At 42.3% G+C, this 23635-nt stretch overlaps 1 protein-coding gene across 1 annotated transcript in view; it reads right to left on the bottom strand.

Annotated features, from left to right (window-relative positions):
• The window catches only part of micu1 (mitochondrial calcium uptake 1), a 37334-nt gene extending 13967 nt beyond the window's left edge, over positions 1–23367 (bottom strand). The window contains exons 1-5 of the mRNA XM_033613887.2: positions 23228–23367; positions 18294–18458; positions 16167–16362; positions 11970–12132; positions 9392–9435 (exon numbers count right to left, since the gene is read on the bottom strand). Coding sequence (XP_033469778.1) covers positions 9392–9435; positions 11970–12132; positions 16167–16362; positions 18294–18457 — 567 coding nt within the window. The 5' untranslated portion in view covers position 18458; positions 23228–23367. The remainder of the gene's footprint in view (positions 1–9391; positions 9436–11969; positions 12133–16166; positions 16363–18293; positions 18459–23227) is intronic.
• Between the last annotated feature and the right edge of the window lie 268 nt (positions 23368–23635).

Raw genomic sequence — 23635 nt, 5'->3', positions numbered from 1 at the left:
GGCCATGTACATATAGAAAGAAGACATAGTGAGAAGAGTGAGAGTGGGCGACAGTAACAAAGGTTGGTTCTGGCCACTGAGTTTAGAACAATGACACACAGAGAAAGCCCTCTAGGCCTGAGGTGAGCCAGACTCCTACCGCCAGTCCACAAAACAGAAAACACACAAAACCGCACAAGTGTGTTTTTCAACGGGCAGGCACGTACTCACGCCCACACAGACAGCTACACAACTGCGCACATGAGAGACATAAACACACTGGGCCTCATTATAATGATCAGAACAGAGGCACAGAGCACATTAGGCATAATAACTCATTTTTTCTGTGTCCTGGGTCAAGGACAAAAACACCCCCTCAGAATGCAAAAATGACATTCAAGGAAAATATACAAAAATAATAGCCAAAGAGTGGAATCACACAGCATATGCAGCTGATGAAAAAAGAGATCTCAGAGTGTGTCTGGGCATACTAACCAATAAACACACAAACACAGAGCTTTTAGTCTACTCTGATGCAGCCTGTGTCCCAGTCAGGAGAGAACACAATTCTCTGTTTTGGGATCCCACTCTGCAGCAACAGACTTCAGCGCTGAGCTGACAGTATAGCTTTCACTCTCTTGCTCTCTCTCACATACACACTGCGCTATCATACTGTACATCTCTCCAACAAATGTATGATGCAACACTGCACACTCTCAAGCAGACACAGACGGATGGCAGTGTGTATATCAAGCTGTGCTGTGGGTTTCACCTTGGCTTTTAAGCCTTCTCTGTGGAGCCTGTGGCTCTGCTGTAAAACCATGTCCTAGCGTCCCCTTCATCCTCCATCTTTTTGTTAGTGGTGCAAACCTCAGCTTTCCACTGAAGTTGTACACTGTTGGATGCTCTGGCAACATTCAAAATAAATGTTATACTTACAAAAGATTCCTATTAGGTTACTTGTTTTCCCGGATTCTGTGCCTCATCAGTTTAGTCTCATCAGTTTTGATTCATCCTCCCAAAGGATATTACGCCTATAAAAATATGCTGCTGCAGTCACTAAAAGGATCTCAGCTTCATTGGACTCTGTATTTAACACCCATCTTAGATTTTTCCCAAAGCACTGATCTTCAAATGACTGTAAATCTAATTGCTGCAGCACTCAACTTAATTAACAGCTAACGCCTCGTCTGTCAGCGCGTGTGTCTGTTGATCAGTGTCAACTTCCTAGCTGTCTGTGTATGTGAACATGATTTCTTTTCAAATCTCTACCTCGAGCCTGCTCATGTGCTCATACATGTCCACATGTGTCAGCTACACTATGGCCAAGTCCACGGGCCGTGTCCAGATGATGGACTGAACAGCCCAACTAGCCTGTGAGCTGAGGCAGAAACACAGTCCTGACAGAGCTGCTGGCTGAACAGTGCTGACGGTAAGGCGGTCAAATGTACCGCTGTCATATACACACACAGACAGGGTTAAGGGGTTTGGTCGGGGCTAATCTCTCTAGTGCACCAGGCGACAGAGCAGCCCAATAGCTGCCCTGGCCAAATTTAAACTAGCCCAAGCTTAAAGAGTCCAACAAATGAGACCAATACGAGTCAAGCACAGCCAGAGGCATGCATGCAACGAGGCTGAATCTCTTTCTGCTCATTTCACACCAGTGCCTAAAAGAGACTTTCTAAGCACACCATTAAGAAGTGACACACTTGAAAACTTGGACTACATAAATAGCTCTTTAGGATTATGAAGAGACCAATGACAGATCTGTGCAGTGTAGCTGAGTTACAGCTAGCTGGCTAACCTTAGCTTGCTTGCTCCCTGATGATCACTAGCAAAATACTATCTGAGTGGATTTTTAGTTGGCTTGCTTGCAACTCTGGTGGAGTGGCTATGGCTCAGGAGGTAGAGCAGGTCATCCACTAAGTAGAGGATCCATAGTTTGATCCCCAGCTCCTTCAGTACATGTGTTGAAGTATCCCTGGGGAAGATACTTAACCCCAAATTGTGAGTGTGTGTGAATGGGTGAATGTGACAAGTAGCGTTAAAGCACTTTGAGTGGTCAGAAGACTAGAGAGGTGCTATACAAATGATTAATTCTCTCCATTTTGTTAGCTTTCTTTTACATCTCAACATAGGATATAAACAACTTTACATAATCACAACAATCACATGACACTGATGGGTTCGTCACAGCTGTGTTAATGAGAAGGGACACATTTCTGAAATTCAGATGCCATTATGTCATAATAAAAGAAAACAAGCAGCTGTTGAAAACAGGCTGCTGTCTGAGATGCGACATAATTCAACACACTATACTGCAGTCTTCTAACATGGACATTTCGATACTAAAATTATGTCATGTGCCACCCATCCATTTTCTGCTAGCTTCACTTCTGTTATTTATGCTGCTCCGCCAGCACTTTGTGTGGCCATAAGGCTTGGCTTAGGAGCTGATGGCAGCTTAGACTTGGCCCTCTCTAATACCACTGTACCAGCTGCAGTGCTTTGTTATTGATTAGATCTGTGACCCCGTCCAACACTGCAGCTGCAGACACCCCGATAACTGCAGAGAGGGAGAAAGGGAAAGCGGATGATGAAAGAAGCGGATATAAGCCACATAGTTTTTGTTAAAGCTTTAAAAATATTAATTATCACACAAAGGACACAATGACTTCTCTCAGATAATGTCATATGACTCTGTTGTCTGTGAGGTCTCCTCTGAGTGCCACAACAAAGAGAGGAATTTATGGGTCCAGGCTGAGCCCTGCCACCGAAGATGAAAAGCTCAAGCTGCAAAAAGAGGAAATCTGCCCCTGCTCTCTTTGACTATGCATTCACGTGTGTGGTGAGTGTGTGTCCGCTTGAGTGATGCCTGTCCCCGAGCGACCTCTCATCTTTTGCACAGGTGAGTCTCGCTAGAACTCGGTGTACTGGAGCGCAACACCAGTGGGGATATGCTGATTTTTTTTTTTTTTTAAAGAGAGATGTGTTCAGTGTGACAGACGAACAGCACAGAGTGAGCGAAATAGAGGGTGGAGGGGGGCGAGACAAATGCATTAAAAATGGATTAGTACCTTTATGCCACTTTGTGTGATGGGGCAGCTCTGGGGTTATTGTCACTTTGACAGGTACAATGAAAGACGTGAGTTTCAGGGGAAGGGGAATTCAGAATGACCTGCTAGAGGGGTAGAGTCAACCCGGGTGTACACCTGACATTTCTGAATGGTGGCTGAAAGCTCTCAGTGTGTAAGTGCAGAAAACCACACACACTACGGATTCTACACTACTTCCTCCTCCGTCGTGAACACAACAGAAAACAAACACATAACCAAAATTCACTCTTGACCACTCTGATGGTCAAGAGTGAGCATTTTTTACTTGTATATTGAAAGTACCGTGGGACCAAAACAGCACAGTCTGCACGTGGGCGGGTGTGTGTGGGTGGAGAGAACACTGATGTATTAGCTTTCCACCTCTAGTCCCAGGGGTAAGTGCAGCAGAGCAGGTGTACTGTTAATAACTCGTAATTATTCTGGGAGCGCCATCAGAATAATGGACCCTGATGTGGAACGCTCAATAAACAAATTTCAGTCGCTGAGGACTGGCAGCTGTCTCACAAGGGGAGAGGAGGAACCAAATTAGCTGACCAGGTGCACAGACAAACCAACCTCTGATACTGTAGATTAGGAGAGGAGAAAGAGAGAAAGAGTGAGTGAGTTTTTATAGAGATGAACACAGACAGAGAGGGCAAAGACAGTGTGAGAAGATGGAGAAATACAGTGGTGACAGCCCAAACAGCGGCCCCTGGGAGCTTCCTGAGAAATCAAAAAGAGTGAACATGACAACAGTTGGTGTGACAAGAGGCCCATTTCCACTGGACAAGCCCCCCCTTTACACTCCCTCTGAGTGACAGGTGTCCGCTCTCACTCGTGGCTGGCCACATGGAAGACGCTGCTGCTTTTCGAGGGCCAAGGAATGTAGGAACAGTTTGGATACATTTTAAAATGTCCTGCCTTCAGTGACTCTAAACCATGCTCTACAGATATCATGCAGCACTGACATCCGGACAATCCAGAGGATGGATTTGTGAAGGCTATCAAGCACATCAATACAGCCTTGACGTTAGCTAACAGAGCCATTTCCTGGGTCCAAAAACCACTCTGTGAGGCCACCATGCGCAGAGAGGGGGCGCCACCACCAGCTACTTTCTCTGTGAGACACAGGCAAAAGAGCAGTGCATGCTGGGAAAAACGCTAGAGTGCCAAAGCATGTGGAAAGCTAGAGCTGATATTTCTTAGAAGGGATGAAGGAGAAAAGGTGTGTTTATAAAGCAAGACAGAGGGAGTGCAGGGGAACAGCACTGCTATGATTTGGCATTCACCAAGTTCCTTATAAATGACTCACTTTAGCTGCTCTTTGCATCTCAGCTTTGCAAGACTTGACTCTTAAAATTTACCTCTAAATGTATGTGAACTTTACTTTGAAGCACTGAGCAGTGTGTAAATTATGTAGCAGCGCTGCAGTGTTTAATAATCCCTGTAGAGGCAAAGTATAAAGTATTCACTTTCAATAATTCAGCAGGTAAGGCATGGCACACAGCTGCATCCAACAAGCTATACAAAGGGCGCTGGGGAGGTCTCCTACACATTGTTCGATAACAGTAAAGAGATCGGCTTTGCAAACAAGCGCACACACAATGGGGTGCGTGCCTGCTTCGGCTTTTGACACTCCCCGTCATTATACAGTACACAGGTTGTAACCTGCCCTTTGCTGTACTTGGCTTATCTTCACGTCATCCTGACTGATGGAGGCCTTCAGACCTGCTTAAAGGCCAAATCATTTAGTAGGTAAAGCTTATAGGCCAAGGCTCGCTTATTTACACTTATCAACATAAATGTGTATATCGGAAGCATTTGAATCGCAAAAGGTTTCTCCAGTGCACTCTGGTGAAACATTTTGGAGCATCGCTGGGAACTAGGAGCAAAGTAATGCTCAAATGAACAAAGTTATACACATTTATGTAGGAGCTATAAGCAATTTGAGTGTCCTGGTGTATGGAATTAACAAATAAGGCCCAGTTGAAAAAGCAGAGTGATGTTTCCTCAATTAAATTTGTTATTTTCCATATAAGGACATCTTAGAGTGTATTATTGTGCTTATACCATGGCCACTTAACCCCAGGCATTAAAGGAAGCTGTACACAAATCTTCAACCATCTTAAAATATTGTTTAAAAATGGGTGACAATGAAAATGTGCCTTTGCACACTGGGGTTAATCTGTTCACAAGCCAATGAGAAACAGGTATTTCCTGTGGCCATGATATAATCTGCCTTATTTTATGAGAAAATACAGTGGTGGTACTTTATTCTACTTCCATCCGCATTCTGTTTGACTCCCCCCCTCAGGCTGTGTTCAACACTTTATTACCAGTCTACTGATTTCTTGTTAGACATAATACACTTTAATGCAAACTTTGGCTGCTGTCCTATCCGCAGTGGTCGCAAACTTAACAGAGGCAGTGACTCCGGTTTCACACTTGCTGAAGCTGAGATGTGGTAAATACGGAGAAAACTACTTACTTAGCTGTTCCCCTGAACTAACAACAGTGAATAGCTAAGCCCTCCATATAACTACAGAGGAGTGAGAGAGTGAGTAATAGAGGTAGAAAGCGAGTGAGAGAGAAGAAGAGGAGAAACGAGAAGGAGGGAGAAGGTAGAGGCTACAAAGTGCAGTTTTTCATTCAGGTGCACACATGCTGCTCGGCACACACCCCATACCTGCCAGAAGTCCTGCAGAGAGGGAGGGGCAGAACGGGAAGGAGACGAGGAGGGAGGGAGACAGAAGAGTAGAGGAAGAGAAGGGGAGGAGGAGGAGGGTCGGGGAATTTGTGGGTGGAGAATGGGGATCAATAGATGGAATGATTGGGGGGGAGGAGACAGAGAAAAAGTAGGGATTTTGGGAGGAGGGGAGTTGAGGACGATGGTTATTCACGAGGAAGGGAAGAGAGAGAAAATGGAGGGATTACTCTTTATGTGAATGAGACTGATGACTGATCAGAGCACGAGAGTATAATCAACAGTTCACAATGGCAACGTCAGGTCACATCAACATAAGATTTCAGCAGGAGAAAGCTTGCCCACATGATTGAGGTGGGAGAAGAAAACACAGAGAGGGAGAGCAATGAAACATCCGGCTGAGCAAACACAACAATGCCATTTAAGGACGTCTAAAATAACTGTGTTACCATGGACAGGAAAATTAATATAAAACAAACAGCATGAGTCAATATGAACATCAGTAGTTAAACAACCCTATAGAGCATGTAATGTTTACATACAGACTGAACCTGGAACAAATAAGTGTCAGCAGGAGGGACAGGAATAGAGAATAGTGAGAGGTTTATAGCACGTAAACTCTTCACACTCTTCCTCTTAACTGCTGCTAAACTGTATGTATGTGACAAATCCCTCAGTTGGCTTGGCTATTTTTAAATAAAACTATGGGCAGTGGGACACAGGGGTCTTTTAAGAGAGCTCTCATGTTACTCTCACATAATACTGTACACCTCTGCTATCGACCTTAGCTTTCACTGCAGCTTACTACCCAACCCCCAGCTGAAACGCTCCCCTTGTACTCCACCACACCCTCCATCAAGCTCATGATTTACACACTACAGGTATTGCGCCATTATACTTGCCGTGGCTAATTTCATTCATGTTTAATTCTATGCAGGTCTGAGTTTCATGTGAACTAGATTTCATGGCTTCCTGACAGGAAACAGTAATGGTTTATTCCTCCTCCAATGAGCTAGGGGTGCCCATTAATCCAATGAGGAGGAGGCACGTGTCTCTGGGCAAAAAAGGGGTTGAGCAGAGCCAGGGAGGGAGGGGAGCTCTCAGGTCGCTCTGGCCGTTGCAAGGAAATCTCAGGGGACAATAAAGCTAAATGCAGTATCAGAGAAAACCATGTGTCCAGATTTGCCTGGCAAATAAAGGGAGCACGAGGCCTGGAGATATGGATGACATTTACATAAGTAGACAAGGGCCATAAGTGAGGAGTGTTCTATTTTGATTTCAGGTTGCTGCCGAATTTCATATTTACTTTTGATTAACGTATAACCCAAGCTCTTTGGTTAATACGCTTTTGAAATATAGATGGATAAAAGTTCTGGGGACTTTCACTGAACATAAGGCTTAGAAAAATCACTACTGAGTTGCTGCGGGCAGTAAAAAGGGGAAGTTGTGACAAAGAGTTCTTTCTTTAGCCTAACTGACTTGGTGTGGCTACAAAATGGAGACGAGGTACAGACTTACTCATCATCATATGAAGCCTGGTGGCTGATGGATTTCTCTAATGAGGTTAGAAACGACAATCATCACACTTTTGATTAGCTAACTCTAAATGAATGAGGATGGTTGGCTACTGGGTGTGAGAGATGCTCCCTGGGATCAGTGAGAGGGCAGTAATGGTCACAAATCAATAAGGAAGGAAAGCAGTAATGAAAATAATGATGCTGGTGATTTATATTGATGGGCTCTGTTTCCCTGACTGTGAACAGAGAAATGTTAGCATTTAGAGCACAGAGATCGGCTCCTTTTAAAGTCAGCCTGTGATCATAGTGGGGGACAAGCCTGTGCAAAGTTCACCTGCTGTTATTGTCTTTAAATAGGTCATTATGCACTGGACAGGCCCACTTTGTACATGTCCCTCTTAATGATTAAGTGTGGAGCTGCTCTGTTAAAGAGCACAGCTTCTCTGAGCTAGGTTTACCTAACTGAATGCTTTGTGATTGAAGGCAGAGAGTGAAAGGATCACTGCGTAGGCAGAAAACTATGTAATTAAACCTCTTTTCATAACTTTGGGTGCTCAAATAATGTTTGGAAAGCAAGATATTCTGATTATCTGCTCTAGTCTGCTGCGATTAGAAAACAATATGAGCTATTGCATGAGAAGCAGACGGCAGAGCTGGAGCTTAAGTAAAAACATGAGAAAAGAAAAACAGTAAAAAACATATTCACTTCAATTTTTTGCAGAAGGGAGACCAAATTGTCAAAACATACAATGTGGATGTTTTGTGCCATTCATATTTTTTTCCTCCTATAAAACTAGAAAGTTACTCAGTGTGACACCAGCTTGTGGGTAAGCTATCAACAGAAATGCACCAACAAACAACAAAGTGCACCCAGAAATGCCAGCTAGCTCTCACAGCTGTGTTTCCAACGGTATCATTGGGATTTTCCTATTCATTTTTTCTTTGCTCTCTTTGCAGACAGAATGGTGTTTTCTATTTGCCACCATCTCTTCCCATATGCCATTTATTTACGATGCTGTGACCTCAATGCCCCTGATGAGTATTTGTTTATTTCCGTGACATTGAGTTATCACCTCAATTTATACATCATTCCAGTTCTATTTATCCGTTTCTTCAATGTCATTTGAGCCCCAAAGATGAATGAATGTGGCAGTTCTTTGATTTATATTGCATTTCATAGATGTTATTCATAGAGTATTATTTTATAGATACTATTCACAATTATCATATCAAATTACATTCATAAGGACTGGGGTTCAGCAAGACACTTTTAAAATAAATAAGAGATGCTGTGTAATACTTGATTTACTAATGAAAGTATTGTCCACTTGTTATTTTTGACTTTTAATTTCACTTTATTTCAGTGACAGTTCCCTCACTACTGCACTGAATTAAGATCACACTTTTCAAAACCTCTCTTTTACTTCCCTCTCTGTGTATGCATATTTAAAATCCGAGGCATGAACAGATAAAACTTTTACTGAATTCTGGGGATTATAAGGTCTAATTATCAAGTGTAGGCGTCATTTGCTTAAAGGTTTCTGTATGAAATTAGGATTTTTACTGAATGTTTAACTTTAACTTGGAACTATTTCTACTGAGAACAAATGTATACGGTGGAAGTAATAACTGGAATATTGTTTTTGCATAGAAATGTTACTGTATTTCAAGATAAATTTTTCAGTGCTTTAAAGCTCACAAAATTCCTATTAAGCGCTGGTGTATTGAAAGACCTTTAAAACTTTGGCAAATAAAATCATCTTCCCGGCCAGACACCACCATAGGTAATTTGGATTAGTGAGAAAATGTGTTTTTTGTTGTGCAGATAAACTGTTTTTTTTTTTTTTTACTGACACTGGCTATTCTGGGAAATAAACCAGAAAATAAAGCTCTAATAATATTTTATTAGACAGCTTTCTGGGGAGATGCAACACTTATTTACAGTATATTTATGACATCCAGTTACTTCAAACTGAATTTATTAAACTGGGGTGAAACATTTCTAGGACATAATTACAGAAACTCCCTGCTGCTGACCTCCATGATTGCTAAGTTGACCCTCTATCCTTTTTACCACCCACACACCCACTTCTTACCTTTCCATCATAGCGCTTCAGAATGAACTGATCCAGGCCGAGATCTGAAAAAGAAAAAGAAGAAAGGAAATACAGATGCAGAGAGATACACATTAGAGGACAATTATTATAACAAAGGAGATGTGAGGCAGACAAGTTGCACAGCAGGGGCATCAAGATTTATGCCTGGCATGAAGCAGAGCAAATGTATTTACTTGGTGTCATTAGTGAACCCTTCGTAATCACTGACATGTGTTTGAGATTAATAATAGTCATTAACAACCCATTTCCATTTTGCAAATTCTTTAAAACAAACAATCACCAGCATTCAGCTTCGACTCTTCTGATCATTAGTTAGGACAAAGTTCTCAACATCACAAGAAGATCGACTGTGCGCAGGGTTTATATCTGTATACATGGCTGCTTGAATGAGTATCTCAGGATATTTGGTTGGTTGTTAACACATTGAATAATGACGCAGACATATGGACAGATTGAAAATGAGTAGTCCTCACTGTGCATTGGGCTTTTGTCTCTGTCTGTCTTAGTTACTGTTCTGTGTCGTTTCTTTCAATGGAGACAGACATCAATTCGTTTTGTGGCTGAATACAATTCTGCTCCCTGCCAGAGTGATATCATGATATCATGATATGAAATGGTATGAGAGGATATGAAATATGATTTCTCCCACTGTCTACTAGACTAAATCAAATATACTTCAAACAAGAGTTATGAATTTTGCGGGAAAAAGACAATTCTACCTCCAGACTAATATTATTCAAACTAATGAACCTTATTGAGGCGATTATTTTCTTAACTCTTATGTCAGGCACCACTTCTAATCTGTTAAATGAACCGTGCTGTGCTAAAATATCATATGAAATATTCCAAGAGTCTCACTGGCTCTTGATATCACACCCAAAGACTAGTAGCACTGACCTGCTGAAGCAGTCTCATCAAATCAGATTAACTTTGAGGGCGATGGTTAAGAGTATAATCTCATTAAACTGACCTTGGCTTCATCAGCATTACGGAAAACCTTATCACCTGAGACCTCTGAAAATAGCCTACCACCCTCTCCTGCAGAGTCAATAATCCTTTCACTAACACAATCAAGAGGTCCCCAATTCAGGGGCTGGATTGCTAAGTGAAGCCAATATTTCTAGACCAAATACTGGTCTACCAAGCATTCCTTACTAATTCACAATCTTTTCTGCATCCTAGTCATAAAATTCACATTTCTTTATACGAGTTGATAGGAAGGGTCACCTCACAGGACCATGAATATTAGTCTCTGTAAGGCTGGAGCATCAGATTTGGAGATGCTATGTTGACCACGGGGATCCAGCCTCTGAACTGGGATGCAGTTCAGTTGTTGTATCTATCTATGTATCTATTTATTTCCAGACCCTGTAAAAACAGACAAGTAGAAATAAAAAGGTTGGCTAAAACCATCTTTTTTATCAGGCCCATGGCTTATTCATCATCTATGAGCCAGAAATTCTGCAGAGCATCAAAACAACAAAAGCAGACTAATCAGCAACTGAGACTCTCTCATTATTTTTTAATTGACCAGGGAGTCTGTTAGTTAACCCTTTAGAGAGGAGAGTGAAGTGGCTGCTGATGAAGCAAACTGCAGTTTCTCTTGGCTTTTTCATCTGCTTTGCTGAACCTTCTCTTATCCAACAGAGCTCGACTCATCATTACTTAAACTCCAGTTTGGAAGGGCTAAAGGCAGAATAAAGAAAGGAAAAGCTGGAGAATCATGACGTGGGGAGGAGAGGTATGAGGTCTAAGAATGGAAGGCCAGTGGGGGCCGAGCTAGGCCAAGTCTAGGGCAAGGTTAACAGATGGAAGTGCTGAGGAGAGCAGGGAAGGCAGTGCAGATGTGACAGGCCCAGCTAAGTCCTTATGAAGTGCTAACTGCAGGCGTGCCTCCTTTACTGTGGAAGAATGCACAGAATATAACAGTCCTCACACACTGAGCATTCAACCCCAGGCAGTGATGGAGGCTAATACACTCCCATACAATAAACTGTTATGCAAATCTAAATGAATTTTAGTGTTGAATAACCAGAGAATGACAGATAAAGACAAGATGGGTGCTGAAATGTGTCTATGCTAAGTTAAGCTCCCCGACTTCCCAGCCCTCCCATTGGCTGAAGATAAAATATCTCTCACTTGCTCCATGTGTGACGCCTGAGATCTGCTCTGGTTTAAACCTGTTAATTGATACACCAACTGCTGCGTCGCAAGTCCCCCAACTCAGCGTGATCGGCAGCCCTGTCACACACACCCTCCCCGCCTCCCCTCATACCGACTGTCATGAGTCCAGAGCTGCCAAGCGTGTGCTAAGTGTCCCTGTAGCTGGATGGAGCATGGGGAGGGGGCTATGTTGAGTAATGCTTTACCAGTGAAGTAATATGAACTCTGAAAGGTTGCCAGGGTTTATTTAGGGTCAAAATCTGTCTGAAAAATCTGGAGTCTGGAGAAGCAGACCCGAGGAATAAAGAAAACAGCGGGAAAATCATAGAAAAGAACTGAGGCGTGCCAGATGAAGACTAAGCAAAGGCAGTGGAAGGAAAGACAGGAGACTCACTTTCAGGCTGCTTCTCGTTAGGTGTGATGGAGCGGATGAAGTCCTGGGGCGTCATGTAAACCTCAGTGTCTCCGTGCTCACCGATGACCTTCAGCGTGGCAAAGTAGCGAAAAATCTTGTCTGGAGTTGAGTAGGCTCTTATCCTGTTCTCATACTCCATCACCTGCCAACCAGACAAGAACCGCAATTAATGACGCAAAATTTCACACACTAGGCACGGGCACCACTCTCACATACCTAAACATCAACCAAATCAAAGACCCGACGATACTCCAACCCTGTGTGAAGCAAGGTAAATGATCTGAGGGAGAGTTAAGAGAGTGCGGAAAGGGTGAGGGGGTGACCAGAATAAAGAAGCAGGTGGCAGCAGGAAAACAAGTTGACAGTCCTGATGGGGAAGTATATTAACCTCCCGACTCAACTATCACATAATCAAAACAGGAAATAGTGTTATCAGCATCAGTCTGACTAACATCAAGGGACACCGCAGAACCATCACAGCCACATGAAACTGTGGCAAGTACACATAAGGCTGACAGCGTGGCATCACTGACATACTGAGGTCCAACATTTTTGAAAAATACAAAAAAAACCAAACCTAATTTATTCAGCCCTGTTACACACATTAGTCACGTCAATGTTTGCCTTGACACTTTTCACCATTTGCTTTTCAGCAGAAAGTTTCAAACAGATGCAGCATAACTGGGAAATTGACAGAGCGGTGTCTGTTTGGAAGCTGTGCTCAGCCACACATTAATCCACACAGACTGTTATTTCATGTGACACTGAGTGATTGTGTACACTGCACTAACTCCCTGTGGAAAAACTAAAATGTGTTTTACAGCTTCAACTTTTTGAAGCCATTATCCACTTCAGTTTGACAACAGAAAGTGGGAGAGATGCAGACTTTGATCAAAGTAGAGTCTTTTCTCAACTGTAGCTATGTTTGCGTGCTTCTGTGTTGGTTCCCCCTCTTTAGCAATCCTTATTGATCTCGAGGGAAATCACCAGGAGCATGGCCCCCGAGAGGCAACCATCAGTGTATGGATGAGAGGTTATAGGACAGTTGTGTAGAAATGCCATAGAGCGTGACTGATGTAAAGCCAGGGATAAGCTGTCATCTCTCTCTGGATCTCATCACCTCAGATTTAAGGCTACTGATCTCAGCATCACCCACACTGATGGAGACTCAAGCCCATTCTTTTGAGCTTTCAGCCATTCATGCACTCTCTTTCCATTACAAAAATTGCACATATACAACCAGGGGGGTGAAACTCAAGTCACACCAGTAATTTATTCATATCTTCCCTCAGGTTTTCAAAGATTGTTACGCAACATCTGAGACAAGAGTGGCAAATCACTTTAAAAGTAGGGAGGTGATGCCACTGAATTTTAAAACACACATTAGAGTGAAAATTCCCTCTTGCTGCATAATTTTGCATTTGAGTTATTATTCAGACAGTCCCCATCACCTCTGAGAAGAAAAAAGACAAAACATATGGAAGGACCAAAAACTCTAAATACAATTTCAAAAGTAGGCTGGGGCAGTATTACAGTATACCAGAATACTTAGAGATCTCAATTGAATAATTTTCAATACCGTAAAAAATACAGACATTTCCCTTTCCATTAAACTGATACAGAGATGCTGTATTGAGGCGATGTATTGTAGTGTACAGAATGTGCCACATGAGGTCAGTCTACTGAGGGAGCAGGCAACTGAGCGAAGAAAAGACGGCAACTGCGAGGGGTGGGGATAACATTACAGGACTAGTAAAAAGTCGGCCAGTAAGGCAGGGTGTTACGGTCTCCGGACCTTAGTACATTTATTTTCCGTGTTTAATGTGCTGTGCATGTCATTATGGGAATTATTTGGCCAGCACTTGTCAATCATTTATGTGTGTCTAATTGTGTGCTCTTCTGGAGGGAATCCCCGGCAGACCACGCCTCCAGCCCGCTCTCCTCTGCTGCTGTTCAGTGTTCCCTCGCTTGCTGGTTGGCCAGCCCCCTCGCTGTCGTCATCGGTTCCGGCCAATCACCGCTTCACCGGCCCCTCGTCCGAACCTTTAAAGGCTGCACGAAGTCAAGAGCAAGGGCGGCTGTGATTTAATCTGAGCAGTCCGCCTCGCTCCGTTTGTGTTTTCGGCTGCCGTAATCTGTTCGTTGTTGTTGTTATATTTGGGAATCTATGGGCTTTAGGATTTAGCTTTGTAGCCTAGCCACATATCCTTTGTACACACACGTAGATTGTTTGATGTATAATACACTAGCTTTATAGGTGTCAGTTTGAGTGTTGTTTTGTTTGTGAGGTAAGTCATAGAGCAGACAGACAGATTTGTTTAAGTTTTGTTATTCTGGGTGGCCTTCCACCACCGTTAGTTAAGTTAGTTGGGGTGTTTATTTTGTTGGTGACAGGTCAGAGTTTTGTTTTGATTGTTTTATGGTTTGCCGTCACCCGCCGCCCTTCCCTGAGTTTGTTTAAATGTAATTTACCGCCGAGGTTCCTTTCGTGAAGCCCGATTTCCGGGTTGTGTTGCTGAGCCTGCGAGCGCGTTTTTCTTTTTGTGTGCCGCTTTTTACAAGAGCGTAGCTTGTATTGTTTATTTTGTGTATGAATAAACGGCAGCTTGCCTTATTCACTTCATTGTTTGGTTTTATGTTGCTTCCCTTACCCCTAGACACATACTGGGTTGTAACACAGGGAGAGACAGTGGGGAAAAACCGTGGTAGAACCAGCATATTTTTACATGTGAAGTAAGTATTTATTTTGACAGAGTTGGTGATTGCTGGAAAAATGGAAAGACTAACCAAGACGGTTTTGACGAGTTTTATTTGTTTCTGTCAAGTTTTAATTAGAAAGATATGTGTAAGATTATTTCGTTTTTGTGGAATGTCATGAAGTCACAGCTTGAACACATGGGTTCAACTGACACGAGGAGAGGGGGGCAAAATATCGGAAATCAACCGGGGCTGACAGTGGCCTGTTGGAAAATTTTATGATATATATAGGCTTTAAATTTAATATACATAGGCTAGACCAGTGGTTCCCAACAGGTCCAGCCACTGGGTCCAGATTTCTCCTTTGTCATTAGTTCAAGGTACATACAGTTCAATACATTTTGCATCACACTTGCATTTGTCCATGTCGTCAAGCTAGTTTGCTGTCTCTGTCAAGAACCTGTCCATTCCTCACTCACTCTACAGCAGGAAGCAGCACTTCAAAATAAAAGCTCTGTGCCAGAAATTCAATGTACTTAAAAATAAAGTGTGTTTTTTACAAACTTGACACATTTGCAAGTCAGTTGCGGTCCATTCAGAATGCACTTGCGACCTGCTTTTGGACAGCCACCCACCAGTTGGGAACCACTGGGCTAGACAATGTCTATCACCAGCAGCTCAGCTTTTACTTTTTTGTTTTTTACAATATACCTTCATACACTGTATACCCTGGTGAAATGTCAGAAAGAAATGAAAAAGCAGATACTGCCTAAGCCTCTGTCAACATTCGACCATCTCCATTCAAGGGTAGTCTCAGTCTAAAGCACTGACGCACACGCTCGAACTTTTGCACACATACACACACAGAATTTACTTCAGACAATAAGCTTTATCAAACTTTGAGCCTTTATTTGACATGGTGAGTGAGCTGGCACAAACAACCTATTTTTACCAACACACTAGTGAATCCTGCGGTGCTAAAACGTTTTGCTCCCTAGACGTCTATATGCTTTCAGCAGACTGAGGCTGCTGCTGAGGCAAGAGTGATTGCACAATTTTTACATCTACACCCATAAGTCAGATGTACTATTGCATCACATTTTCTTTGAATAGAATGCATGGAACATTAAAAGGTCCTCCACTCTCCTTTTCCCTGGTCCTCCAGCAAAAATATGCCGAGCTACAAACTGTGATTAATTGGCATCATATCAAAGACCCTTTGGTCTTCCTCTGCTTGTCCTTTGTCATCTACTGCCTAATTAACAACAATAAAATCTTACAGGTGGTGCATTTCTGTTGTTTATGACAGCAGCAATGCATGCTGATTACCTTTGTGTGTCTCCGTAAAATATTCTGTCAAAAATATACTTGCGTTTGCATATTGGACATTGATTCGGAAGGCTTTCAAAACACCATTCTAGAGGTGAATTAAAATACTGGACTCACTGAACGGCTGAATGTTTATTGTTTATTGATTACCTTGCGGTCACGGAATCCAGAGCGTGGCTTCTTTTTTTTCCCCTCACCACCTTCGTTTGCGTCTTCGTCTCCACTGCTGGCCTCCACCGACTTCTCTGTCTCTGTCTCAGAATCTGCATCCCTTACAAAGTCAGCCGCCTCTCCATCCGGTGAGGGCTCAGTGTGTCGAACAGAAGGCCCTGCATCTGCATATGCTCTAGTTTTCAACAAAGAAACAGATTAGCAGATTAACACATGAGAGACATTTCTGTCATTCACAAATAAGGTAAAATACTGCAATATCTCTTTATGTTTTGCTCTGGTACCAAGGAAAATCAGGGAAATGTGTAGCTGACTATGTTTTGCAGCGGAGTATGGACTGTAGTTATGATGCTAAACAGTTAAAACAGGGTGAGAGAATGAGAGAGATTATGCTGCGCTGTGCTTTGCTTGTCTGTGTATTACACAGAGGTTCACCAAGGCAAACTCCCACTTGACCATTTTTCTGACTAAATTGAAAATTGGAATAATAATAATAAATAGCTGGGTCTGTCTGGGGCAGGCTGAATAATTCAGTTTAACGAGACACAAGGAGAATGAAGCCTGGGGTGAAGGCCTGGAACAGTCTCGTCCAATCAGTCTCAAATGCCCTGAGGCACCATCCATCACTCTGCCTCCTGCAGCACAGTCACTCTGTCCCCATAGAGCTCTCACGTCAACACCCTCTCAACCGCTTTGCTTTAACTAAACAGCAGCCTCCTTAGTAATGGATAGCCATAAAAACATTGTGACAGCTTTGGGGTGGTGGCTTGGCATGTCAACAGAAATGCAGGTAAGCAACTTCATAGGGTGGTTTCCCTAACGGTTGTGTAATGTTGGGGAATCAAATTTGGCGTGTGCTCAAAAGTTGAACTGCTGTCAAATACTGCACCGCAAGCAAATCCAGGTTTACTGAATGTAGATCAAGGTCTGGTCATTTAAAGGCCCTGACACAACAAGCTAATGGTCGGCAGTTGGTCAATGTTGGGCAGCTGGTCAGCGTCTGTGGCACTAATTGGTGCGGTGTGTCCTGCATTTTTGGCCCTTGTTGGCTCCCGTTGGCTTTTTTTTCCCCCCCGTGGCCGATTCAGCATATTGAATTGGCGACAGCAACAGCGACGGCAGAGCCTCTCGGTGAATGAGATAATTCTGATTGGCAGTTCAGCTCAGTGCACGAAATGAGAAACGGAAGTGAGGAAAGTAAACAGTTGAAGTCAAAGAGAAGTGAGATCAAAATAAATTTATTACATAAAGTCTGATTATTTCTCTTTAGTCATTGAGCTCTTCAGCAGAAACCTTACGTGATGGTTTGTATTATTGTTCACTGGCACACGGTAAATATGCTTTGCGCTTTCAACATTGGGTTGTGTTGTTAATGTGCTAACTGGTTAACTAGCATCAAGACAGTCTTCCGGTTCCCCTTTTGACAAATCCAGACTACTGCCATCTGCTGGTATGGAGTTATTTCCTCTCATGCAGGCACAGAACATTTGTGTTAGCTGACCATCGGCTATAGTCTTTGTTGGGTGTTCACGTGCAACTTTTTGGCAGAGACACAGGCGACATGAGATGATGCAACAGTCAGCTATCATTGCCACTAGTTCTTTGAAGTCAGTTTGGTGTGTTTTGGTCTAGGGACCATGCAAGACAGAGGAGCTTGCAAGTCATGGTGTTAAGAGCAACTGTCTTGAGAGAGTCGATAGATGTGTCGTTCAAGAGCAATATCTCTGACGTGGTATAAAGACCAGAAAAATACAGCTGAAAAGATGCAAAAATGAAAAACCGGTCATATTAGACTTTTGGAAGCAACAGTGCCTTTTGGGGTGGTGACGTTTGTTTGATAATATTTGAAATATTTAATGGCAAGTCAGCAGCAGTCAAAGACAAACTTCTCCATGAAAAGTCACAGTAACATATTTTGCAGTCTTTCGTTATTTTTATGTTTATGAATGAATTATTTGAATTTATTGTGTTTTTATGTTTACAAACCAGCTTGCCTTAAATTGCTCCTTGAGGGACAAAAGAAAGTACTTTAAAATTGAAACAGAAGGCCATTATCATTTTCTCAGCAGTACATAGAAGCACACAGTTGTATTATTGGGTTCTTACCTTTTCCAGAGCAGCCCAGTAGTAGCAGAAACACCAGTTACCCCAGCAAGGGCTGCCAACATTAGCCTCCTCCGGCCAGACCCTCGCACTGCCCCACTGTGGTAGCGCCGGGACAACTGCGCTAGCCCCACTGAAACTGCGGACAACGCCCGCAAGCGAAACATCCTGCAGAGAGAAAAGACCGTATTGCACTGAACTACACATGTGAACGTCACATAGAAGCACGCACACCACTACCACTGTGTTAAGCACATTCCTTCTCCAGTCATAAGCTTGGAAGTCTTAGGTAAGGATTTGGAAAATTTGACCAAAAAACTAATTAACGCTCATCTCAGGAGGCAAAGCTTAGAACAATAGCAGTGCACTCGTGGGATCTGTCTTCATACTGCACTGCAGGCAAAACTGTACCTCAAACAGCCAATGCAGCAATGTCTTGGAATCCTCACACACCTCAATTAATAAACAACAGAAAGCGAGGATAAAACTAATTGCCACCAGCAAAGCTAAGCTCCAGAACTTCATTTTCAACCAGACTGTTGCTTCATTCATCTGTATCATGGAAAGATGATTAACAATTAAGCAAGGGACTACTGGTGTGTATCTGTAGCTCCCATGTGTGCAGAAAGCATGGGACAGAGGAGTTCATCCCACTGAGGCCTCAAGCTACCACTTGTCAATATCCTATTAACAATTCAGACACCGATTGTCTAACTGATTCAGGAGATAGACAGAAGAAGACATGGCGAATGCTAACTGGAGTGTCGGCAGCCCATGACAATTGGGACTGAGGGGAAGAGCGAGCATGTATACACATCATTTCAATGGAGACTGATGCTAAAAGACCAGTGCCAAAGATATTAATGACATCAGCAAACAATAACCCTATCCAGTGCAACAATCTGAATGAAAGTCAGTGGTACAAAAACATTTTTAGAGGTTTGTTCCAGTTTATCTAACATTTTTGGACCGTCTTACACCACAGGAATTATGTGTGAATTCTAAAAATAGCCTTTACACACTTGTACTGTGGCACTGAACATGCTTATTTGTTTAAATGGATACAATCTAAATTTGACATGATGTCTAGCTCTTGCTTCTATGTGGACTGAATGCACTTATTGAAACTTACTGTCACTTTGGACGTAAGCCACTGTCAAATAAGTGTAATATAAAGTACCAAACAACATGAACAATTTGCCATATCTGTAAAGAACAAAATGAAAATGGTGAGAATTGAGGCAATCATGTCTGCATCATTGAATGTGATGGTTTTATATTCAACTGGAAAGAGTTTTTTCCTACATATAAATACAGCCTAAATATACAGGAAGCAGAGTGACAAACAAACAAAATTACAGATTGTTTTTCTTGGTCTGTTTGACTCTGGGCTACCAGCTGAGGACCGCCCATTTGGCTAGCATAATTCATGTCTTCCTGGGTCTTTGAAATATGTCAACTGTGCTGAAAATAATCATTTTCAAAGTGAGAGTTACCCACGATCTGTGAAATCCCCAAGTGTGTGTGTTGGGGGGGGGGGGCTGGAGCTTGTACAGAAAATAGATTTTTTACAGCTGAGACACACCAATGCTCTCTTTCTTCTCATCAGCCCGTGTGACCTTTTTGGCCAGGAAGGCGACACTGGGAATGTTAAAGCCATCTGAAAAGCAGTGAGCCACACTACAGCTACAACTCCCTTATCTGTCTATCCATCTCCGCAGAGTACTAAAAAGGACCTTGTTACTGCAATATGGAAACCCTCTACTGTGACCCACTACCTTTGGTGGAGACATCTCATTTGCATACCTTGTGTTTAGGGCTAGGCAATATGGAGAAAATCTAATATCACATCATTTTTTATACCTAGTCTCATATCACAATTAGGGATGTTGCTAACTTGACTTGACTTATCTCCCTAAAGTTTAAACAAAAGTTTAAACAGTTAAAATCGAGCACAATTCAATCCATCAGGAGTAAAAAATTAATCATGTACATCCCTAATCAGGATATGGATACGATATCGATTATACCCCTACTTGCATTCGAAAACTTTTTAAATGCTGCAATGGCCAATGGCTTAAGAAGGACTAGGAACTAGTATCTTATACTATTACAACAACAGCGAGCAAGCAATAATGAGGCACAGATGTAAGTGTATTGGAGCTCTTGACTACTGAGGTTTTAGCGAGATGAACAGTACATAGTACAGAACATTTTGTCAAAGCCGAGCTGCTGACAAAATGGTAATGGAGTGAAAAATACCACCTGTGATTTTAATGGTCATTTTGGCATGTTTGGTAGAAAGCTTTCTCGAGCTGCTTGTGAGAGATGTGCCCTTCAAAACATCACCCAGTTATCATTAAGTCACTTGCATTTACGTTTCCTTGTCTTTGTTCTACATCCATAAAGCAAGGTGCTACATTATAAGTAGTAACAGCCTGACAAATTTAGAACACCATCCAACAGTTTATATCATCCCTTGTAGTTGTCAAGGTCTTTTGATCGAAATCTCTTGATAGTATTTTAGTCACTGTTATCAAGATGAATGATAATACTTGTCCAAAATTAATCAGATCGCTGAATGCTACAAAGCGTACATCATACTACTACATCAAATCCCAGCCAATTATATTTTACATCCAATGCTGCCTAGTGCCTACCCATTAGAATAAAGCATGGAAGCTTGCTCAGCATGTCTCAGGTTGTATCCTTTCACAGCGAGCCATGTGTTTAAGACATTCGTTTTCCTTATTTTAAAAGCATTCAGTCCAGTCAGTCCCACAGCACAATCCATCATCACATTCAGCCCTTTAAATCCAGTCACAAGGTACACTGGGACCTGGAACTGACCTGGGACCTGGTGAATCAATACTGCTTTTGGTCATCAACATTGTCCCCCACCTTTTGACAGTGATATGTTGAGATACCCACAAGAGAAACACAAGTATTTATGTTGTGTGAACACTGCTCTGTGCTTGGATGATCGGATCCCATAAAAACAAAGAGGGGACCGAAATGGAGAGGGCAGTGTCACCTCAACCACCTGGGGCTCTAAAAGTGATGTTTTATGCCCTCTGTTGAAACTCGTGATGCATTTGTCTCAAACAATAGTAAACTTGGCAGTTTCAAGACGCTAAACTTTGCAGTTCCTCTGTTGTTCAGGGATGTTTTCTGCCTCTGAGCGGTAAGTATAAACAGAGAGATGGGATTATTGTCGGGAGTACCAGGAGCACAGATTAAACTTTTACTAGTTTCACAATAAACCGCTGTAAAATTCCTTACGGTTAGTATTACCGTTTCAAATTTTAATTCTCATTAAAACCGTGTTTGATTACTGTGCTTTGATAAACTCACGGTAAACACTGTCAAGCATCAACCAAAGTTAGCAACAGTCTCCCAGATGCAGGTGCAGCATGCAACGTAGGTTTGTTTTGCGGTTCCCTTGTTTACAAGCGGGCGTGTAGCAGGCAAACCCAGTGATGCTACTGGTGATCTACCAGTACTGATCTGCAGTGACACAGACATTAGATCAAGCATTTCAAAGACAGGCTATCTTTGATGTTACTGCACATTTGATATGGTTTTCATATGTTTACATAAGGTGTTGGCTAAGTTATTATTTTAATGTTTATGCAAACAAAAAATGCTGCTAATTTTATTGATGGCTTTCAATATAAAACTTGGTGAAATGATTTCAACACGTGTATCACTACTTTTAGGACACTTTCATCATATTCATCACTGATATCCATGGGTCATTTTGGTCACTATAATAGTGAAAAGACTGACTTTGCAGACTGCAAAGATCTTTAAGCTGGTCTGTGATTTGCTCCTGACTTGCAACAACTTTATTACGAGTTGATTCATTGATCTGACATAAGTACTTTTAAATTCTGAGCAATGTTTATTTATCCATTGTTTAGAATTAGACTATTACCAGGTGATTTATGAAAATGACACCATATACACTTCAAAGAGGGATAATAATAATAATCAAAGGTTGAGTCATTTTGACAGTGTGGTGACTCACAGTATAGTTAACCATTCCTCACTGCCCAACTGGAATATCAACTTATAGATACCAATGTTAAGACTGTGTGTACTGCAGGTGAATTTGTCAAAAGGGGGTTTTAGCAAACACAGAATGGTAAACCAGCATGACTATTGTGTAATGGCCTTGTAACTTATATAGGGGAGACCCCACAATTTCCAAAAACTAGGATCCAGAGACACCCATGGGTCCACATACAATGTTAATTACATCCCTAAGTAAATAAAAGGGAGAAGTTGTCTTCCAGCAGAAATTTGCACAACACCTTATGTTTTATTTTCCCGACTGTCACCTACATAACTAACCATAAAGAGTTAGCACACATCTTCTCTGATGAGCACCCAAGACACAAACACTGCTTCATGGTGTGGGGTGTGGCTGATGTGGTCCCCATCAGTGAGTCGGGGTTCTTGACAACAACATTTCACAAGGCACGCAGTTATAAAAGCTAACTTAACTAGCTAACATCAACACAGGGGTCAAAACACAATGTTTATGGTAATATTAGTGTCATGCTTGACATGTTAGTGTGGAAACCCGAACCCCTAAAGTTGTCCCATGATTGACAAGGACCCCAGTGTTTTCTTTAAACCCGTAATATGACCTCCTTTACAACAGCCTGCTGTGATATAGTCCGCTACTGGTCTGTTAACGAAGATATTTCCAACGCCAGTCCTCATTTTGTATCACTTTTTACTGTTGACGTGACATATTCAGCTACGGAGTCCAGCAGGCAGATAATTGTTTCGTAGGGAAGCTAACGCTAGCTAGTTAGCATGCTAACTGTTAGCCTAAATGTCCACTGTTAGCTCAGGGAGCTGTTTATCGGTTACTCAAAGGCCTCGTTAGCGAGCTTTGTAAGCACAGAAGCAGCACAGTTACTCACGTCAGTGTTGACACAAACGCCAGTCAGTCCAAAATGATAGTGTCTTCGGCGTTTCAGGGGACGTCTCCCCTCCCGTGTCTGCAGAGATGGAGCGCTGCGTAAACAGCAGTTCCGTGTTCACCAACAGCCGTGCAGACAGCGGGGTGGGGCCACATACACACACCCCGCCTCATGCAGCTCAGACCGGCTCCGTCCCAACACTGCTGGGGATGTATATACTGTGTGAGGAACACAAAGTCAAATGCTTATCATTTTTATGTAATAATAACATACTATATAATATGCTCCTATTCAGCACAGTGTCTAACCATACATGCGAGCTGAGCTAAATACTACCAATGTGATAAAAACTATTTTTCTATAGTGAAAGGACCAGCATGTTCCCTTAAAGCACATTAATGTGTATCA

Source organism: Epinephelus lanceolatus, chromosome 17, assembly GCF_041903045.1.
Source record: "Epinephelus lanceolatus isolate andai-2023 chromosome 17, ASM4190304v1, whole genome shotgun sequence".
Classification (NCBI taxonomy): Eukaryota; Metazoa; Chordata; class Actinopteri; order Perciformes; family Serranidae; genus Epinephelus; species Epinephelus lanceolatus.
Note: the sequence above shows the minus strand (reverse complement) of the source record. Positions and strands in the feature narration are given on the sequence as shown.